At 36.3% G+C, this 20,681-nt stretch overlaps 4 protein-coding genes and 1 long non-coding RNA gene across 5 annotated transcripts; 2 read left to right on the plus strand and 3 right to left on the minus strand.

Annotated features, from left to right (window-relative positions):
* Nucleotides 1-984: 984 nt before the first annotated feature.
* Nucleotides 985-4,407, minus strand: LOC106372830 (feruloyl CoA ortho-hydroxylase F6H1-3-like). The gene is made up of 2 exons (XM_048745260.1): nt 3,794-4,407; nt 985-1,751 (listed from the first exon to the last, which is right to left on the minus strand). The coding sequence occupies exons 1-2, from the start codon at nt 4,324-4,326 to the stop codon at nt 1,190-1,192; spliced, it is 1,095 nt and encodes a 364-aa protein (XP_048601217.1). The 5' UTR covers nt 4,327-4,407; the 3' UTR covers nt 985-1,189.
* Nucleotides 4,408-7,005: 2,598 nt separating this feature from the next.
* LOC125580877 (nucleolin-like) lies at nt 7,006-7,979 on the plus strand. The gene is made up of 2 exons (XM_048746129.1): nt 7,006-7,476; nt 7,818-7,979. Exons 1-2 carry the CDS (start codon nt 7,006-7,008, stop codon nt 7,977-7,979), a joined length of 633 nt encoding a protein of 210 aa, XP_048602086.1.
* A 6,199-nt stretch (nt 7,980-14,178) lies between these two features.
* Nucleotides 14,179-16,811, minus strand: LOC106374503 (B3 domain-containing protein REM1-like). The gene is made up of 7 exons (XM_048745261.1): nt 16,425-16,811; nt 16,039-16,339; nt 15,864-15,958; nt 15,368-15,766; nt 14,988-15,233; nt 14,622-14,904; nt 14,179-14,532 (listed from the first exon to the last, which is right to left on the minus strand). The coding sequence occupies exons 1-7, from the start codon at nt 16,488-16,490 to the stop codon at nt 14,483-14,485; spliced, it is 1,440 nt and encodes a 479-aa protein (XP_048601218.1). The 5' UTR covers nt 16,491-16,811; the 3' UTR covers nt 14,179-14,482.
* Nucleotides 16,812-17,067: 256 nt separating this feature from the next.
* On the plus strand, nt 17,068-18,424 carry LOC125580578. Its single transcript, XR_007318324.1, has 2 exons — nt 17,068-17,825; nt 17,915-18,424. It is a non-coding gene; the product is annotated as an uncharacterized LOC125580578 (long non-coding RNA).
* A 443-nt stretch (nt 18,425-18,867) lies between these two features.
* On the minus strand, nt 18,868-20,033 carry LOC125580878 (protein ALP1-like). The gene is made up of 2 exons (XM_048746130.1): nt 19,604-20,033; nt 18,868-19,544 (listed from the first exon to the last, which is right to left on the minus strand). Exons 1-2 carry the CDS (start codon nt 20,031-20,033, stop codon nt 18,868-18,870), a joined length of 1,107 nt encoding a protein of 368 aa, XP_048602087.1.
* Nucleotides 20,034-20,681: the final 648 nt, after the last annotated feature.

Raw genomic sequence — 20,681 nt, forward strand, 5'->3', positions numbered from 1 at the left:
AAAAATTACCAAAATTTAAAGAGCACATTTCTTTATTGCTTTAGAAAATAACTCGAAACTAAAATTTTCTCTAGACAATCTTAAAACTCTTAAATTATGCACTTCACATTTCCTTTTACATTTCCTTATATAGATTCTTAGATAATTCCTAAACTCATTAGGTAATTGTATTGAGATAATTCTTAATCCTAATCTTTTTAGTAAACCATAACTCGGTAGAATTAGGATAACTTGTAACTCAAATTTTCTTCGAGATTAAGTCAATAATTCCCTAAACTGTTATAATCTTAATTGTTATTTGGTTACAATCTTAATCTATCAATTTATTAAAAAAAACTATATTTTATTTCATCTGTCCATACAATTAAGTTACTTGATATTTTTGTTTTAGCTATATTTTTCTATTTTGTCTCAACAACTAACCAATTATATGCCATATCTTGACTAGGAAACGTAAGTACGTAACCCAAAGTTGGTATTGGAGAAGCAGAAGACGTGTGATAGTCAGCGTCTAGTTCAAATTATGTACCTAAAGTTGGTTTAGACCAGTAATAACACAACTTTTTCTATGCATTTCATTTTCAAATCAAAATTTTAAATAAAGAAACAGTGAAAATAATATGTTAATATAAAAGAAAAAGATTTCCAACAAACGAATTTACTCCCTCTATATGCGCTCTGCGCACTTTAACTTTAGTCTAGTAAATGTATAATACAATTTGTATATGGTCTCGGATTTGTTTTGTATAGTGATGAGATAGTTATTATGGAGCTCACCAACTGTTTATGTTAAAATAACCAACTTTTTGAAACTCTTTTTCATATAAAGAAATGGTGTGTAGTATAATATGGTAAGATAATTGAAAAAATGATTTGAGTAGTATCAAAAGTTGAAGATAAAAGAAGGTTTGCTATCCAATTAATAAATAATGAGATCCCAAATCAAGCTTTAATAATATAGATGCACATGACTTCTTCTCTGTAGGCAGACAAACATAATCTGATTTTTCTTTGTTTTATTTTTATTTTATTTTGTAATGGATTTCAAATAGTACAAACTACAAACATGGAAGCAAATGCATAGTATAAAAAGTCAAGTGATACTTTTGATTATACAAACCACGGGAACAGAGCACCCATTCCCTTATTTGCCGAAAATACATAATTACCTTTTTCTTTTCTTAATTTTTCATGGAAGCTTGATCGATTCGATAGTTTTGCTACCCGTATGCGGCCTTGCAAAGTAATATTTCATGTAATCCGAATACATAGTGGGCTTGTACAATGGTTTCTCACCATTCTCTAGCACCTCACGTAACGGTTCAATAACGGAATCATAACTCGGTCCACAATAATACGCAAAAGAAATCCGGCTAAGAAACCGACTAGCCATCACTAGATGTTCCACGCTCTTGTACCTATCATTGCTCAAGATCTGTAACATGTCTCCAATGTTAACCACAATGGCTCCCATAACTGGAGGGATATGGAGCCACTTGTCACCGTATCGAGCATAAAGGCTGCCTAATATGTCGTCCTGGAGAAGAAGTGTGAGGGTGTTGATGTCGCAGTGGTGACCAGTTCCTACGGTAAGTTTCGGGTCGGGACACTCGGGATAGTAGTTGACGTTCATCCTCAAAGTTCCCATTAGGGTTTCTTCTTCCATTCTTGCGTTTAGATTGTTCATTAGTATTTCAAGAATCTTCCTACCTATCGGCTTCATCCTATTGGAATGATTTACAACCTCATCCCTGCCACAATCCTCGTCAAAACCTTCAATTATTATTATATATACAAACTAGTTTTCTTACTTTTCAATTAACGACGGTGCTTCTTCCTTCAACTTTATAGAAATAACTGCATTCCTTTATTTCTTTGTGATAACCTTCTAGTGTACACTTGAAACGTAAAATTCTTTCTTCTTGTGCAACTAGTAATTGTTTAGAGGAATTAATATATATGCTAAGAAAGACTTTACACGTAAAATTGTTTTGACTGATTATTAGCACACGCCCAACACAAGTTCATTGTGATGTTTTTTTTTTTGTTAAGTATGTGAATTTCATTAACTTAATAATGAGGCAAAGAGATACAATGGACTTGACTAATCTAATCCTATTGAATCTAAGTCGCTAAGTCAATAAGACAGAGCAATGAAGCCATAGCAAGCCACAAAAAAAGTAAAAAGACTCACTAAGACTAATAAGGTTCAATCACAACCATGAGGATGCGAGAAGCTTAGCTAGTATTTAACAGGTCTTAAGACAACCATTCAGCAAACAGGAGACCAGAGAGGAGATCTTGAAGCCGGAACCTGCGTCAAAATAGCTCGGGCCAATAGAGAATCGCAACCGGAGAATGGTCCGAGGCACCGCAGACCATCCCGAAGGCGACATCGAAAGAAGGACATGCGAAGCAGGGTCGGCAAGCCCTGGTCCGGCCATCGCAAGCAATGATGTCCACTCCAGACGTTGCTATCTCAAGAAACTGTCACGCCATACTCTGAGAATCCTAACTGATGTAAAGAACCGGTATATGAAGCAAAGGTGGAGTACTGGCTGGTGGAAGCAGAGGTTTAATGGCTGGACTCTGGTCCCACCACGCGAGCAGAGCACAAGGGATTCCAGCAACAAAACACCAAGAGAGGCAGAGGACGACGACCAACTTCCTTCTGAAGCTTGAAGAACGGAGGAGCCAGAGCTCCTTACAGCAGGCGAAACAGGAGGAGAGACCCATCTGAGGAGGTTAGACAAAACGGAGTAACGGCACGAAACTCCAATCCAACCCAAACCCGAACAGATCGAAACTCAAAGAAACACCAGGTGGTTGTCTAAGAACCATTACCGAGATAGAAGTCCCCGACGATGAGTCTCGAATCGCCTTTTCAACTTGGAACAAGAGGGGGAAGTTCTTACCAAAGCAGCCGTAAGAGGAGACATGGGAGAGACGGTGGAGGCAGAATACTGACCAGAACGGCAAAGGCAGCGACGCAGAGCCACTCCGACGAACCCTCTGGGAGAGATCTGACCCAGATCTACTCCGTGCGAAACCCTAGATCTACCAGCTTGACGACGCCTCCAGCTCAGATCTGGCTCACCACGACCTCGCCATCTCTCCAGGGAAGCTGTAGACACCCACAGCCACCGGTTTGAATCGCCTAGTCCGGCCGCAACCCGACGATAAACAGAGGAGATGAAGCAAGGAGGAAGTGGAGGAGACAGAAGCGTGAGAGGGCAGAGACTAGGAACGGTGACGAAACGGGGTGGCGAACGACGGGTAGAGACCCTTCGTCGGCCACCGGAACGAGACGCAAGAGGAGATGTCCAAGCGAAGAGTTGGTGGGGAGTTCTTTTATATTAATAGAACATGTGTTCATTGTGATGTTTTGAGCCCATATATTTAGGGTTTTATGAAAAAAAAAGGGTAGAATAAATGTCTCATGAAAACTTTCTACCTAACATTTGGGAGTTGCCTTCAAGCAATTATGTTCCTTTTATCTTTGTGATATGAATCGAAAATCATTTATTTTGGTGACAATCTCAAGTTTCCTTCTCTTTAGTTTATTTGCTTATGAATAAAGCTAGCTCAGTGAGCTATTTTAATTTCTATGTTTTGTTTAATATTTCACTTGAGCACAAATAACTTTTGTATATGTTTAAAGAATACTTTTCCTTTGAATTAAACTCAAATTCGTAAATATTTTTCTTTGATTATATAATTATTAGACTTTCAAGACTAGATTTGTACTCCTTTGAATTAGAAAACAAAAGAAAATTGCACTCAAGAGTCATACCTGCACACAGTAGGCCACGTGGCAGCGAAGTCCACTTGGTCGGAAAGATACTCAAACTTGAGATAGTCCCTCCACTCCAACTTAGCCTCCTTGTAGGGATTGAAACTTGTCATGTACCAAGCGGTGTCCGATACCGAACTTCCTTCCCAATATCGTTTCTTCTCCTCCGTCGGCAAATCGAAAAATCCACGACCAGCAGCTCTCAGTTCGTTTTGCTCGTCCACCGAAACTCCATGGTTTACTATCTGGAAAAACCCTAGTGTGGCAGCGGCCTCGCAGATCTCCTCCGCAACATTAGGATTTTTCCAGTCAGAAACGTCGATGACCGGAATCACCGGTGCTGACAATGCACCTTTGCCGGTTGTTGCGGCCTCCATGATGAGTTTTTCAGTGGTGACTCGTTTCTCTGGGAGTTGGATGTAACATGGAGGCAATGTCTTTGGAGATATAATGTCGACGAGACCTTTTACTCCGTGACGTTGGTTTACTACGAAATCTGTAATAGCCACATCGGTGAGCCCTATCGGAGCCATTTTTTTTGTTGTACTTTTCTTTTAAATATTAAAGACAGTAAGAGAATGGTATGCAAAAAGTGATATGCATTTGTCATTGTTGTGTAGATTATATATAGATATGATAGGAGCACGTCAAACTTAAGAAGAGTTTTCAAACAAAACTAATATTAGTATTTTTTAATAATTACTATCACTGATGCATCCTGGCCCTAGCTAGGGTGGGAGCAGATGGATAATTTTGGAAACACGTTAAACACGTTAAAACGGTAGATGTCCCGTCACGTCCGATAGTAGACGAACATATTATTACAATATTTGAAACGACATTATACTAATTATTGTTTTGCTATAATATACTGTATTTTGTAACGTCAACAGTTCACCATCTGTTGATAAAGTTTTGGAGAATAACTTTGTGATCGCTTTCATTCAATTAATATATTTCGTCGTTTTTATATGTTTTCTTTTTCTTCTCGTTCTAAGGGGATGTATTCAATTTAACATTTGATGTGATTTGATTTTTAATGGAATTTTAGATGATTTCGATAAGTTGTAGAGATTTAAGTGATTTTTGTTAAACTACTCTAGAATATCACCTAAAATTATGGGATTTGAGTTTTAATTTTTTTAACTAAGAAATCCTACCCAAACACCCTAAAATCACCTGAAAACTTTAAAACTCCACAAATTAAAATATTTTCAATAACTGTGGATTTCAGAGTACTTTAAGAAATGTCAAATTCAATAACAGTAGATTTTAAAAGAGTTTTTAAAATTCATGTTTCAATAACAGTGGATTTGTCATTTTAATACAAATCACTTGAAACTCTCGGTTGAATACATCCCTCTAAATTTATGTATGATTTTGGTATGCTATTTGTAAATATTGGAATTTCACCGTAACCAACGATGCGTTGAACTAGTTATTTGATGTTTGGAATTAGTTCTAATGTAATCTTTAGTTTGATTTATGTTGGAAAAAATGTTTTACATCATATATCAATATTAGCCGATGATTCCAAATCTAGAGAAAGATTAAAGCTTCGAGCCAAATTCCTCCCGGATTACAAAAAAAACAAACATTTTACCATGTCAAGATAAACTACGTGTTTTGCCGGCATATGCAAACATAATATTTTTATAAATATTTATTATTGCATGTCTTATTAATTTAAAAACCATCATGAGAAGTTATTATTATGTTATCAAAAAATTTAATCACACATCTAGTTATTTATATTTGACAAAGTTTTTCATTAAATATATATGTTTATTGTTGTGTTGAAATTTTTAAAACACTCATATTTTAGAAATATTTTAGAAAATATATTTATACAAATATTTTTGCTTGAGTAATATTTAACTATAAATTAATTTATACCTTAATTTTTGAAAATTTATAATAGAGTAATATTATTTTCAAAAGCAAAAAAATCAGTTATATAAAAACAAAATATATATAAGAATGATCATGTTGTTAAAATATTATTTCTAGAGAACAACACAATATATATAAAAATTCTTTTTTTTTCCGAAAAATAGGTTTTTATTTATGACAGTTTTATTATATTAATTTATAATCAATAATCTAAGATAACATATAAGTCTAATATTATAATTCAAATTCATTTTTAATTATATCATAATTTTTTTTATATATATAAAATTTTCATTAAGGGTATCTTTGAGTTTACCCCCTATAACTTTCAACATGAGTATAAATGGCAATGTTGGATTTCGAATGCGGGCCTGGCCCATAAAGGACTGCTGCGGAGCGGAATTGGGCCGGAGTTTAGAAAGCCCAAAAATCGGACCTCGCGGGATGTGTTCTTGCGTTATTGGGCCTTCAGCGGGATGAGCCACCAGTGGACCACAGGATAGTGAGGAGCCGCTTAACCCACTACAAAAAAATTGTCCATTCTTAGCATAAGAAAACAACTATCATATGCTATTGTTAGCGTTATTGAAACCGCTATGTCTGCCCTAGCATATGATAGTTGTTTTTTTTATGGTAAACAGAGAGAGACAGACACATAAAGAGAGAGAAAGAGAGAGACAAAGAGAGAGAAGGGAGATAGAGAGATACTCCGGCGCGTCTTCTTCTCCGGTGAGCCTCGACGCTTCGTCCCAGCGAGTCTCTGTCTCCGTCGCCTAGATTATCATCTCCATCATTTCTCAGTTGACCAGATCTGAAAAGTGAGACATGAGAGAGTTGGTGAGATTTCAAGCGTATAGAGATGGAAGAGATGAGAGTGAGAGAAGATGAGAGAATGAATCGAGGCAACTCCTCTGGTGCCTCCAAGGCACCAAATATGATAATCCAAAAAACAATTTTTCTTAAATTCGAAAAACACGGAAATGACATAAAACCTGGGAATAGTTGAAGTATTTACAACTTGTACCAAGGTATAATCCATCCGCCCCGACCCGACCCGGATTTATGGGCAAATCAATTGAACCGAATCGTCTAACCGTGTAACCATACTAACCAACCGAACCAATCCCTCAAAACCAAACCAAATCTGTCGGTTTTAGCAAACCCTCGCAATGTATTTATTTTCGAGATCCATTTTCTCGAAACTTTTCTAATAATTTCTCCCCTCTTTTTTCCTCACGAGCAAAGAAAACCCTAGTTCCCAAAATCGAGCGTGCGTGGTGAGAATCGAGATAGAATCCGGTGAAATCTATCCGATTGCGATGGTGGTCAAAACGAGACGGGGTAAGAGGAAGGAGAATCCAACGGAGGAAGAGGCTCCGAGAGTGAAGTTTGTGAAGACGGCCTCCGGAGAAAATTTGGAGAAGACGACGATGGAGGAGAGTGAAACGAGGGCGGTGGAGATTGTTGAATCGACGGCAAAGACGACGGATGAATCGACGGCAAAGATGACGGATGTTTCGACAGAGAAGACGACGGATGTGTTGACGGAGAAGATGAGAAAGGACTCGACGGAGATTACGGCGGAGATAACGGAGCCGAGTAATGTGGCTGCAGAAGCTGCTCCGACGACACTGAACAAAGGTCCTGCTCGCCCATCTCCTCCAGCTCCTCCCGCAACTCCGGCGATTGGGACCGCCTCTGGAGATGAAGAGAATGAGAAACCCGCTTCTGGAGATGAAGAGAATGAGGGTTTTGAAGAAGAACAAGAAGAACCAGATGGAGAGAACGAAGTGAATAAACGTTCTGAAGAAGAACAAGAAGAGGAAGCAAATGGAGAAGGAGAAGAGGAAGAAAACGAGAATGAGAATCCACCTGAACCTCAGGTAACAAATTATCAATGAGTTTGAATTTAAGTCGTAACATATGATTAGGGAGAGCTAGTAAATCGAGTGTGTTAATGTTAGTAATACTAGGAGAAGTATTGGAAAAACTGTCAGTTTTGGTACAACATAGGAAAACTAAAATTTTGTAAACGGATCTGTGGTATTACTTTGATATGCTTTAGTATTACTTCGGTATAACATAGTATAACTTTAGTATAACTTGGATATAACTTTGGTATAACTTGCAGGATTTGAATGGTAATGAGGCACCCGAGGCAATCAAACCAACCAGAATGTTCTTCAATCCATCTGAGTACAAGAAAAAAATAAAGCTAGGGACAAGGTGTATGATAGCTAGCGCGATTAAGACGCTAAGCAATCTGAAACCCAAGCTGTCTAACGCGGAGTAGAACTGGTTCACGGAGCATCCTCAATTCAGACACATTTTCCACATGAAAATTGAGAACAACCACATGGTTCAGGGAATGTGGATGTTGCTGCTGCGTACTGCCGGTAGCGAGAAGCGGAGAGAAGTGTGGTTCATTTTGAATGGCGTTGCCATCCGTTATGGGCTGAGGGAACACGGTTTGATATATGGGCTATTCTGCCACAACTATCCTCTAGGCTACAAAGAGCTTGGTGGGACGAAGTTTGTTGATCGACATTTCAAGGAAGGAGAACTTAGAAGGTTGGAGGATGTTAAGAAGAAGCTGGTGAACATGGGACCCCACAAAGACAGACTGAAGATGGCAGTTCTATTCTTCTTAGCTTTTGTTGTTTGCGCGCAAACGAAGGTTGGACACAAGGCTAATGATGTGTTGGAGGTGTTCCAGAGAGCAGTGGATGATCTTGACTACTGCAAGTCCTTTCCATGGGAGAGATTCTCCTATGATTACATGCTGAAGGAGATCTCTCACACAATGAAGCATTTTGGATGGGTGGTGAAAGAGAATACATTATGGCCGCTTTCAGGTTTCTGTGTTCCACTAGAGGTATGCAAAATCCCATTAATGACTTGATTGCTATTGTTATTTACTGATGGTATTACATAAATGTTGTGTTTAACAGCTTCTTGCATTCGAGGCAATTCCTAAGCTAGGAATGGCGTTCAGAGAACCTGTTGAAGGAGCTGATGTCAACTGCCCGAGGATGTGAAAGTCCTCATTCAAACGAAATGGAATGACAAGGGTGTCACTTTCTGTGATAAACAAGGAATTGTGTAACACAACCGTAAGTTTTCCTGTGAACTAAAGTAAAACTAGAGTAATACTGTGGTAGAACTAGGGTATGATTAAAGTAAAACTATGGTAGAACTATGGTATAACTAAGGTAGGACTGTTTTGTTACCCAGGGTAGAACTAGGGTAGAACTAAGGTAGGACTAGATACGAAACTATGGTAGAACTAAGGTAGGACTAGAAACGGAACAATGGTCTCACTAAGGTAGGGGTGTGTTGCTAAGTTTCAAAATTAATTGTGTTTGTGACAGGATATTGACAGCATCATCCCCACCAGAACTCCACAAGAAGAAAGGCTCTTGGATAACATTTTGGAAGATGAAGACGATGTTGATGAATCTGATATAGATGTGGGCAGTTGGGAGAAGTGTCTGGATGCAGGCTATAAGGTCTTTTTTCAAGACATGCACGACGAAGATGTAGCTGCGCGACAAAAACAGACATAAGCGATTGAAGATGCAGCAGGGGATGGAGTACAGGTAGGTGAGCAGTCGATTCAATTGGGAGATGTTATGAAGTTGCTGAAAAGAACGATGAAACTGATGACAGTTGACAAGAAGGTTGACCAATTGGATGGGAGATTGGCCCCACTTGAGGAGTTTGTCAAGGAAGCACAAGGTAAAGCAGCAGAAGAAGAAGCACCAGCACAAGGGAAAGCAAAGAAACAGAAACGCAGGAAGAAGTGAAGTAGAGTGAAGAACTTGCTTGGTGTGTTAGAACTTTGTTTTATGTTTTTTATGAAGTAGACAAACGATGTCTTTGGAGGTGTTTCTTGTTTGTGATGTGGATTTAGAACTTTTAACTATGTTATGAGTATATATGCGATCTTTGTTGTGGATGCTTTTATTGTGTAGTTCAAGTGAGAGTGAGAGTGAGAGCTAGTAATAATGGTTGATGATGAAAGTCATTTACTAGGAAATTAGTTTATTAGAATTGTCTATTTTAGCTGAATTAGAATTTTAATCCTAAACAGAGTACCAATTGATAAAGTAATGAAGAAAGGTTTAAGACGAACATAAGAGTGCTTAACATAAGAGTGCTTCAGATAACATAAGTTTGAGCATAACATAAGATAAGATTCGAGATTAGCTTGAATCATAACATAAGTTTGAACACATAAACTTACACAAGTCTTAACAAACAAAAACTTGTATTAACCGAAATAATAAAAATAGATAGGTAGGGAAGACAAAGTTTATAGCACATGAACTCAGAACTTGAGAATTGAGAATCTCATGGACGGGAGGTCGAGGTAATAAGCCTCTTAAGCTTAGCAATCTCTTCAGCCATATCATTCACCTTCCCCCTTAGGCGCTCCACTTCTTGCTGAACACCGAAAGCCCATGGCTGACGAAAGTGCATCCCATCGTCCTGCACAGTTTCACCCAGAGTGTAACTCAGTTTCATCTAACCAGTCAGAGTATAACACAGTTTCACCCAGAGTATAACTCAGTTTCACCCAAATTTATACCCAGAGTATAACTCTGTTTCACCCTACCCAGAGTTTCACCCAGATCTATACCCAGAGTATAACTCTGTTTCACCCTACCCAGAGTATAACACAGTTTCACCCAGAGTATAACTTAGTTTCACCCTCCCCAGAGTATAACACAGTTTCATCCAGAGTATTACGGAGTTTCACCCAGAGATATCCAAAGTATAACCAAATCTAACTAAGTATTACGGAGTTTCAATTAGTATATCTCAGTTTCACTTAGTTTTACAACGAAGACAAAGATAAGCGAAAATTACCTGATAATTCTTGCAGGTGAAGTACCTACTCCCAGGCAAGGTATCGAAATCTGATTTGTACTTCAGAATTAGAGAAACATTCGTCATTATTTCACCACCACATGGGCAACGAGTAGGAATTCCATATTGGGCATCACAAACGAAGCCTAACATGTCGTAGTGTTTCTTCAGCTTCTTCATCTCCTTTATCTCTTCATACGGATGAGTCATGTTCAGTAAAGGGGAAAGAGTAAAATCGTGGATCTTCAGAGAATATAGAAAGAGAATGGATAAAGAGAGTGTATGAATGGTGAGAGAGAGAGTAGAAAGAGAGTGCTTGGGAAGTGAAAAAGTGTCTGGGAAAAGAGAGGAAAGACGAGACGAGACCAGATTAGGCATGGGCGTTCGGGTCTTCGGATCGGGTTCGGACCGGTTCCTTTCGGGTCCGGGTCTTTCGGGTCCTAAATATTTAGACCCAATAGGTACTTAGAAATTTTCGGATCGGGCTCGGATCGGTTCTTTTCGAGTCCGGGTCGGTTCGGGTCTATAATTAAAATACCCATAAAATGCCCGTAATTTTCGGGTCCATATCGGGTCCGGGTCGGATTCAGGTATTTAGGATCTGAAAAGGTCATGGCATACCCAACGCGATCAAATTTAGTCGATATTTTTCATATATATCTAAAATTTTGCAAAATAACTTAAATGAAACTATTAATAATTAAAATAAAACAGTTTTAAACTCTAAATTTTACATTTTAAAGCTTCATATTACTTAAAAAATGTTACAAAATAATAACAAATATTTTTAACAAAAGATATTTCAACTAAATCATAAAATAATATATATATAATAGAACAAAAAAAGCATAGTTTTGGATATACATTTTTTTAAGTCGGGTACAAATCGGTTCTCATCGGGTCGGATCTATTTAGGTCGGATCTTTTCGGGTCCGACCCGAATTGATTTGCCCATAGAACCGACCGGAATAAAATCCTATTTGTACCCGACTTAATGTGATTTTACATCAAATCCTAACTTGTGTCAAAATCACATTAAAATAGTGTTTTACATCAAATTCTAGCTTGTGTCAAAATCACATTAAAATAGTGTTTAAAATAGTGTTTTGGAGTTGAGTCGGAGATTGCCTAGTTATGGAAGAACGTTAAACAATAATTGTCCCGTCACGTTCGATGGTAGACGAACATGTTATTACAATATTTGAAACGAGACATTATACTAAATTATTGTTTTGCTGTAATATATTTTCTAACGTTGGCAGCTCACCATCTGTTGATAAAGTTTTTGTAGAATATTATTGATAATATATTTTCTAAAGTTAGCAGCTCACCATCTCATCTGTTGATAAAGTTTTTGTAGAATATTATTGTGATTGCTTTCATTCAATTGATATATTTCGTCGTTTTCATCTGTTTTATTGTCTTCTCGTTCTCAATATATGTATTATTATACTAATTATTGGTTTGTTATAATATATTTTGTAGCGTTAGCACTCTTCACCGTCAGTTGATAATTTTGTGTAGAATATTATGTGATTCGTTCCAGTTCAAGTAATTTGCGTCCTTTTGATCTGTTTCTTTTTGTCTTCTCGTTCTAAATTATGTATCATTGTCAGAACATTAAAAGCTCAACTAACACGTAATATAAAAAAGAAAACGCAGATGACTAGATGAACTTACTATTTTCATATTGGTAATACCATTTGACGTCCCTAATTATTATTTTCAGAAATTTACAAAATAATTGATTCGATGTCTATGTTGAAAAACAACATCAAGTGACAGAGAAACTTGCACATATTTTTCAAAGCTCATGCTATCTGTCTAATGACACCATTATGTATTTTCTTTTTAACTCTATAAATTAATAATGTTGGACTTTCACTGTTTTATTAATTTATAGAATTATTAATTTAAAGAAAAATTGTATATTTAAAATTATGTGTTATATAAAATAAAACAAATAATTATTATATATTAACTAATATTTTTTTTTTTTTGAAATTTTTTTAACTAATTTTATAGATTCAGTTTTCATTTTGTTTTTTGGTATACCGAAGATATGTTTGATATACCCAAATCATTCCTAATGATCTACTCTGCATAGTCGGAGGTGAGATCGAATTCAGAGATAGTCTAAATCACTCAGTAGATTGCAGTTTTTGAATTAAGTTAAACAAGTATGAATATAATGCAAGTAAAAGACATAAAGTAATACAGTTATAATTTGACCAGAAAAGGTGCTAGACTCAGAGAAGTTTGCAGGTAGATCAGAATTGCATATCATTATTGCTAAATGTTTAATAAAAAAAATTTCTTGAACTCAAAAGAGAATAATCGTTATGATTATTAATAAAAGAAATTGGAACTTTAATCGTTTTTCTCATGTTTACGAACTTATTATTTTTTCCTGGAGAAGCTACGATGCACCGGGACGGATACGGGGACAGAAACGGGGACGGAGGCGGGGATGGAAAACGGAAAAATTTAAAAATTATGGGTACGGGTACGGTAAATATATACTAGTAAAAAATATAAAATAAATTTATATAGTGAATCTAACATAATTAGATATAATTTACTATAATATGTCTATTTTGCCAACTAAAATTAGAAGCAAAATAACTGTGACAGTTAAAAAATAATTGCACAAGCATTATGTCCCGTGAAAACTAGTCTTACTCATAGCTATGTTCTCTAATCGTCCCCAAGCCCGTACCAGTGTTGTCCCCCTGAAGTACCCGTCTCCGAAATGTTTCTGGTACCGGTACGGCACCTAAATAGACGTCCCCGTGCTACATAGTGAAGAAGGCTCTTAAAAAATTTCTTAACCAATTTCTATTCTTCAACATTTTTTCCTAGTGCGGCTGCCTTTCATGATATTTCAGATAGCTTTATTCCAAAATCATCGATTGTCTCAGTATCTTGCATTTTGAGATGATCAAATTCGTTCATAAGTGTTTGTAATCTTGATTTTTTAACTTTTTTGCTCCTACATGCTTTGCTTTAATTGCTTTCTATATTTGTTTTTTGTATCTACTTCTCCATTTTGTAAGATAAGTATCTCTGGTATAGTCGAACGTCATTGAATGTACAAATATTGAAGATTTGACTGATTATATTCAATTTAATATGTGAAAAAATTTCGATTATTAAGTCAAAAAGAAATGGTGGTATCGTAAATAAGATTATGTTATTACTGTTTTTTCTTCTTTATGTAGACGTGCGACTCAGTTACTACTCATAACTTATATGGAGCAGGAGCTGTTGAGCTTTTCTGACAACGACATATGATCATTGGTCTCATGACCATCCAAGTGCCATAAAAACTTAAATAATCGAAAATTCACCAAAATACATTCTAGTAAGGCAAGAAGCAGTCTCTGGCTGTGATCTTGAATGATTTAAGGGTTTATTCAGTCATCTTCAACCTCCATGTCTATGCTTATACGACTACCAAGCGAGCTTGAGCCAAAAGCTGCAGCCTTCATAAAGTTCATTGAGTGAGTAGAAAGATAATGCTTTTGCAGCACACACACAAGTCTAGAATATGCCCATAAACCAAAAAGCATTTTCATTCATGCAATCTTTCTTGCCAAAATGTATAAGCACCGAAGTAGCTAATTGATAGTTGATTAAACCGGAAGTTCCTAGGCACAATGTATTCTAATATTAATAGGTTCTTAGCTATATAACAAAGCAAAAACCTAAGTCACAAGCCCTTCAAATATACAAACATCGTGAGCCATTGAACCGAACAAAGGCACAAAGAAAATGGGCAGTCTCTAGAACTTGCAAGTCTTAAATACTGAAAAGGAAACCTAACGTAGAGTTTGGAGGAAGAAGCCGTTCTTGTAAAACCATGATACAAAAAGTGCATGCAGACAGTCTTTTGATCCTTTTTTCCTGCTATTTCATTTTACTTCAAACCAGATTACTGTTGAGAATTTTGCTGATTCCCAATATCCTCTCCCCTGTTTCATCAACCAGAAGTTATGAATATTAGTATACCAGAAGATTATGATATCCAGAAAAGCAAGTAGATCACGATTTAGAAACAAACCTAAGGCGTCAACTTGTAGTAGTGAAGCTTCCAGATTCTTCTCCTTTGTCTCGATCTCTGCGCGGAAATGTCTTAAGGTGTTCAGAGTATCTTGAATTCTTTGTTTCACGTTAGCCACTAGATCAGAGACTGAGGAAGATTCTGGTAGCGTGCGCTGAAATTTTCTTGAGTTAGTGTTGGATCTGTTTGAAACCCTAGTGTGTCCTCTCTTGCTTCCTCTCTGTCCATCTATTTCTACTCCTTGAGTCTTTTCCACACTCTCACAAGCTCCCTTGTTTTCAATCTGAAAAGTAACTCGAGAGACATTTTTAGCTCTAAGTTTGACTAGGCAAGCCAAAGAGCACAAAGTTGGTGTTGATGGTTTACCTTAGAGTGGAACTTAAATATAGGGGTTACATCTTCACATATCAACTCCAACATGAATGAGTCATTCACTTCAACTCCATTAGCTTTGCACATCTCTCTCCAACCTTTTCTCATATAAAACCATTCACTTCTGGATTTTCCTGTCATCTGAAGATAAGATAGCCACTTTCTTCCATCTTTGTTCAGCAGAGTTATCTCCCTAGACTTCCTAATGCCACTCTCAAGCAAGAAACCCGGTGAAATATACTGAAACAAGTTTATGAATTAGTAACGTCTTAGACTCTACAAAGTCATGACTACATGATCCACCTAATCAAAGTCGCAAACGTTCATGACAACTTGATGAAAAATAACCTTAAAAACAAAGTTCTTGAACTTACTAGTTGCCCGGTCTTGAAACGGCTTGGTGTATACTTTAGCGTCAGAATTCGAGGAGTATTCTTCTCTTTGGTGCAGCCTCCTACAGAACACACCTTAACTGGATCTGCTTCAGGGCGCTTTTCTTCTTTGTCTTCAAGGCCATTGCCAGACTCGTGTGAACACAACAAAAGCACAGGCCTTTCCCCACTTTTGGAAAGTTTGAAGTAACAGAAGTCACCTCGGATTAACCCATTAGCTGAGCAAAAGTTAGACCAGCCTCTTGTGATGTAAAACGCACCACTTGAGATGTTTCTTGAAAGCCTCAGTGTCCATTTTCTTCCTTTCTCATTAGCTAAATATATCTCACACGGTTTATTGTGCTTATTAAACGACATAAACTTAAAATCTCTAGAAAGATCCTGAACAAAAAAAAAATTCATCAAATATATCCATGGTGGAACACATCACTCACAGTACCAACCGAAAAAGGGGTAAAAAGAGGAGTCCAGTAGTTACCAAGCGATCTTTGATGAGGTTATAACGTGTGACACGAGCTCTGAGGAAACATGAATCTGCTTCTGGTTTTTTATTCTTTCTCACCAAAACGTCCCCTGAATCACAACAATATTCAGTTCCATGTCACAACCAGACCTGACAAAAACGAAAAAATAAAACACATCAAACAGCTTACATGCATCATCATCAGTATCTTCGTCTTCTCCATCAGGTTCATCATCAACTTCAGTGTCGTCAGTATCAGTGAAGCTAGGAGATGCGTGTTGTATGTCACTGGAAACAGCTACATGAAAGATCTCTTCTCCATTGTGTCTAAAAACCAAGACGTTTCCGTCACTGAAATTATTAACGGCGGCGAACTCTTCCCAGCCGCCGGCGAGCCTGTTGCCGTCCAGTTTCACTTCCCAAATTTTGTCCGACGCGTCTGATATTAGCAAAACTTTCGTGTGATTACGTAAGAACTCATCATCAAGCGTCTGCAACAACAAGAGGAACAAAAGAACAGTTTTATACGATGACAACAAACACAGAAGATTAACAAAAAGGATCATTAGCATTTACCAGAAGTGGTTTCTCTCCTGTCAGAAATTTCAGGTGAAACAGAGAGGGTTTTGGAGGAATCACCATTGTTCAGCGCAGAGAGAGTAAGAGTAAGAGTAAGAGTAAGAGAGAGAAAGCAAAAGGGAGACTCGGTTCTCTTATTATAAATTATATTTTGTTTAATTTGATAAAAATGAAAGATAACTTTTAACTTAAAACAACTTATTAAATTATTGAATCAACATTTAAAGTATGAAAATTATATCAATAAAATAAATTACGTATATAATTAATTATATTATATACTTTATGTATAATTATATTACTATACTTTAAATAATCGGTTTATTCCGTTTGATTGGTTTATATGCCAAACCATATTCATATACTATGGTTTCTCAAAATAATACATATTCATTATATTCAGTATTAGTAAATCCAAACTATTTTTTTCTATTTCGGTTCAGTTTTGTTTTAATTGGTTCGATTCTCCCTAATATATTTTAAACTTACTTAGCAATAATAATAAGACAAAACTTAAGAAAAAGTTATAATTGTCGTAAAAATTTTTTTTGTGTGTAATACATTTATAAATAATAATATGAATAGAATTTATAAAATCATATGTTAGAATAATAATTATATAAATTTATACATTTAAAACTCTAAATATAATTAACATATTTGTGATTTGTTTTGATTTTAACGAATATTTTGGAGTGGAGATCTGCATTCCAAAATTTTAGTATTTGTGATTTGTTTCGATTTTAACAAAAAAAAAATTTAATATATGATTTGTTTCGAAAGTTTACGGATATCCAAATTTTTCGGATCAAAAACGAATAACGAATAAGATCAAATTTAACGGATAAAATGTATATCCTAAGTTACACTATTATCTATACAAAATACTGATGATGATGAACCTGATGGAGAAGAGTGAAAATCTCTCTGAAAAGGCTCAGGATTCGTATCTAATATAACATGTCACAACCAGACCTGACTAAACCGAAAAAATAAAACACATCAAACAGCTTACATGCATCATCATCAGTATATTCGTCTTCTCCATCAGGTTAGCTGTATGGAACTGAATAAAAAAGAAGAGTGAAAATCTCTCTGAAAAGGCTCAGGATTCGTATCTAATATAACTGAGCGAGTGCAGTGATTAGACCCAAGGTGATTAGACTTCCTAAAGAACACGTCTTGGAAAAAATGATAATTATCCAGTAAAAAAAGACAACGCGTCACATTATATCATATCTTAAGAAAAATACTATTGCTCTCTGTAAATTAGTTACTGGAGAGAAAAAAAAACTTGAGAGATTACTTGATCTCATCAACAATGGCGGTTCAACCACTTCTCCAAAATCCAACGCACCTTTCTTCGTCGTATCTCTTGCTAGCCACAACTCCAATCCGGTAACCTCCCCCTCGGTTTTGTGTGGTTTAATATCTCTGTTACAACTTTCCAATAGAATCAATTTGTTTTCATTATATTATTGTTTCAGATCATCCCTGATGCGTTTTTTACCACTCACTTAGACGGTAATAACGAGTTAACGAAACTGAAGTTGACCTCTGACGCTTGCGACACAACCTGGCAAGTCAAACTGAACGACCGGAGATTCGCCCACGGTGGGGAGATTTCTCCAACGCTCACTGTCTTCGAAACGTCGACGTTTTGCTTTTCAGAGAGGACGGGGAAATGATCTACCACGTCACACCTTCCGGAAGAATTTTCTCTCAGATTCAGGCCCAGTTAGTTTCTACATCTCAGAAGGTGCATCCAAATGGATCAGTCAGATGCTCTACCTCGATGTTGTTCGTTTGTACATTTAGATAATGCATCTAGATGAAGCATCCGGATGCAGCTGCATTCGTTTGTTCATTTTTTTTGAACTTACATTTGCATCCAAATGCAGTTGATGACAAAATGACTAAAATGAACATGTATTTAATTTATCTATATCTTACTCTTAAATCATGATTATTATTTATATTAATCCTGTTAATTTTAATATCTTATCTAAATTACAATTACAAAAAAAATAATTTTAAAATTCTGTTTTAAATTTCATAAATTTATTTTAATGAAAATAAGACAATGAAATTATAAATAATGACTATAATTTTGTAAATTTGATTAAAATATTTAAATAAAAGTCTAACAATTGTTTGATATATGATAAATTTTAACACAATAAAATCCAACAATAGTTTTGATATATTGATAACTCAAAACCAATTCCAAAAATAAATAAAGATAAGATAACTTTAAATAGATCATGGTAAATAAAAACTTAAACATAAAAGGATAATGAATTTGCATTATCAATTGGTCCAAAGGAAACAAAACTACAAACCCATACTAAAATAAGCATTTGCCACAAAGGGATCAGCAATTCACATTACAAAGCTTCAAAAGACACCATCAAACAACTACTTATCAAACAACTTAGATCTAGTATGGAAGTCGACGTTCTCTAGCCATCTCTTCAGTAATGGAATCTCGTATAGCTTCCATGACTCTATCTCCAGCTGGTACGTATGCAACATGATCATCTTCATCCCCATGATGTTCATATTCTTCCACTCTTTCCCAATGTGCAAAATCACAATCCTCATGGTTTGAATCTCTTATAAAATTGTGGAGAGCCATTGTTGCTGTCACAATCTTCACCCATTTATTCAGCTCATACTTAGGGTGCTTCCTATCAAGAATCCTCCACTTAGCCTTCCATATTCCAAATGTCCTCTCAATTACCGAACGCAAGCCAGAATGTTTTCGGTTGAATAACTCTCTGCTGTTTGTCGGTGATCCTCCTCTAACAAACTGATCCAGGTGATATCTAGCTCTACGGTGAGGTCCTAAATAACCAGTTCTAGTTGGGTATCCAGAGTCTACTAGATAATACTTTCCAACTGGAGGATGAGGAAAAGAAGCTTCTTCCTTAGCACAATATGTCAACACTTTTGTATCATGTGCTCTCCCAGGAACCCCAACATAAGCATATATGAATTTCATGCTGAAATTACATATAGCTAAGACATTCATAGTTGGTTCTCCTTTTCTACCTCTGAATGGATCGACATTCCCAGAAGGAGGACGAACCGGCACATGAGTTCCATCTAAAGCACCTATGCAATCCTTAAAAAAAGGTAATATCGCGGATCATCTACTAGAATAGGACTAGCACTTGCAAACTCATCCCTTTCAGGTTTCACAATGTCTGCTGCAAGTTTCAACAAAGAACTTAAAACCTCATCTATCTTCCTATTCACTGTGTCAGATGAATGTTGATATCTCTCAGCTAAAGCCCGTACGGATAAATCTTGTCCAGCCATCTCTAAAAACATTGCTACACTCTCCTCTAAGTAAACATGGCAAGTCTCTTCTAGCTGATACTTCTCTGATAGTATCTTATATAAGCTATTAAACGTTGCTTGGTTCATGCGAAGAATCTCATAGCACTGTACCTCGGAATCGTTAATGAAACGTTGCACTCGACGCCAACCTCCACCTCGGTTTATCCTCACTAACTGTTTGTTAGTATTTGTTTCTGCCACTCCATACGTTTCTTCTAAAAGAGCAAACATGTGTTTCTCCTCATCTAGTATCAAATCCATGTCGTCATCTTAAACTAAGAACCTAAACGTGTCCTGAAACCACATCAAGCATACAACCAATTAAATTATCATATATTCACACCGTACTCTGAACAATGATATTATCTCCTATTGGTTCATACTAGTAGTCTAGTACTAGTGTGCTACTGCCGTGTTATCATTGAGTTTAAATATGCGAAAATGTGGGCAGAGAAAAATACAAAAACACTAGACATGTAAATGAAAACTGTGTTTAGAAAATTAATAAGAAAATTTTAGAAACCAACTAAATAGAAGAATGACACGTGTAGTCATGTGGGATCACTAGTTATTGGGTGTGCTCATGTTTCCACCTTCAACAGCTTGCTATCTCTCTACTAGACTATACGTACTCTCAACTAAATCTCCAACTCCTTTATGAAAATGACTAAGATTTTTCTTCTTTTCTCTAGTCTGATTCATTTAAATATGCGAAAATGTGGGCAGAGAAGATTGTAAACTCTCAAGCAATAAGTGTATAAGAGCTGCTACGTAGAAACTGCTTATCCACAAGAGTTGTATTGCCACTTCAAAATAAAAATAAACATAGACATTTCAGTAGGGTGAAACTCATAAAAATATTGTCATAAACAGTCACTAAAACATGATTCATTCTAGAGTTCATACTAA

Source organism: Brassica napus, chromosome C1 (assembly GCF_020379485.1).
Source record: "Brassica napus cultivar Da-Ae chromosome C1, Da-Ae, whole genome shotgun sequence".
Taxonomy (NCBI): Eukaryota; Viridiplantae; Streptophyta; class Magnoliopsida; order Brassicales; family Brassicaceae; genus Brassica; species Brassica napus.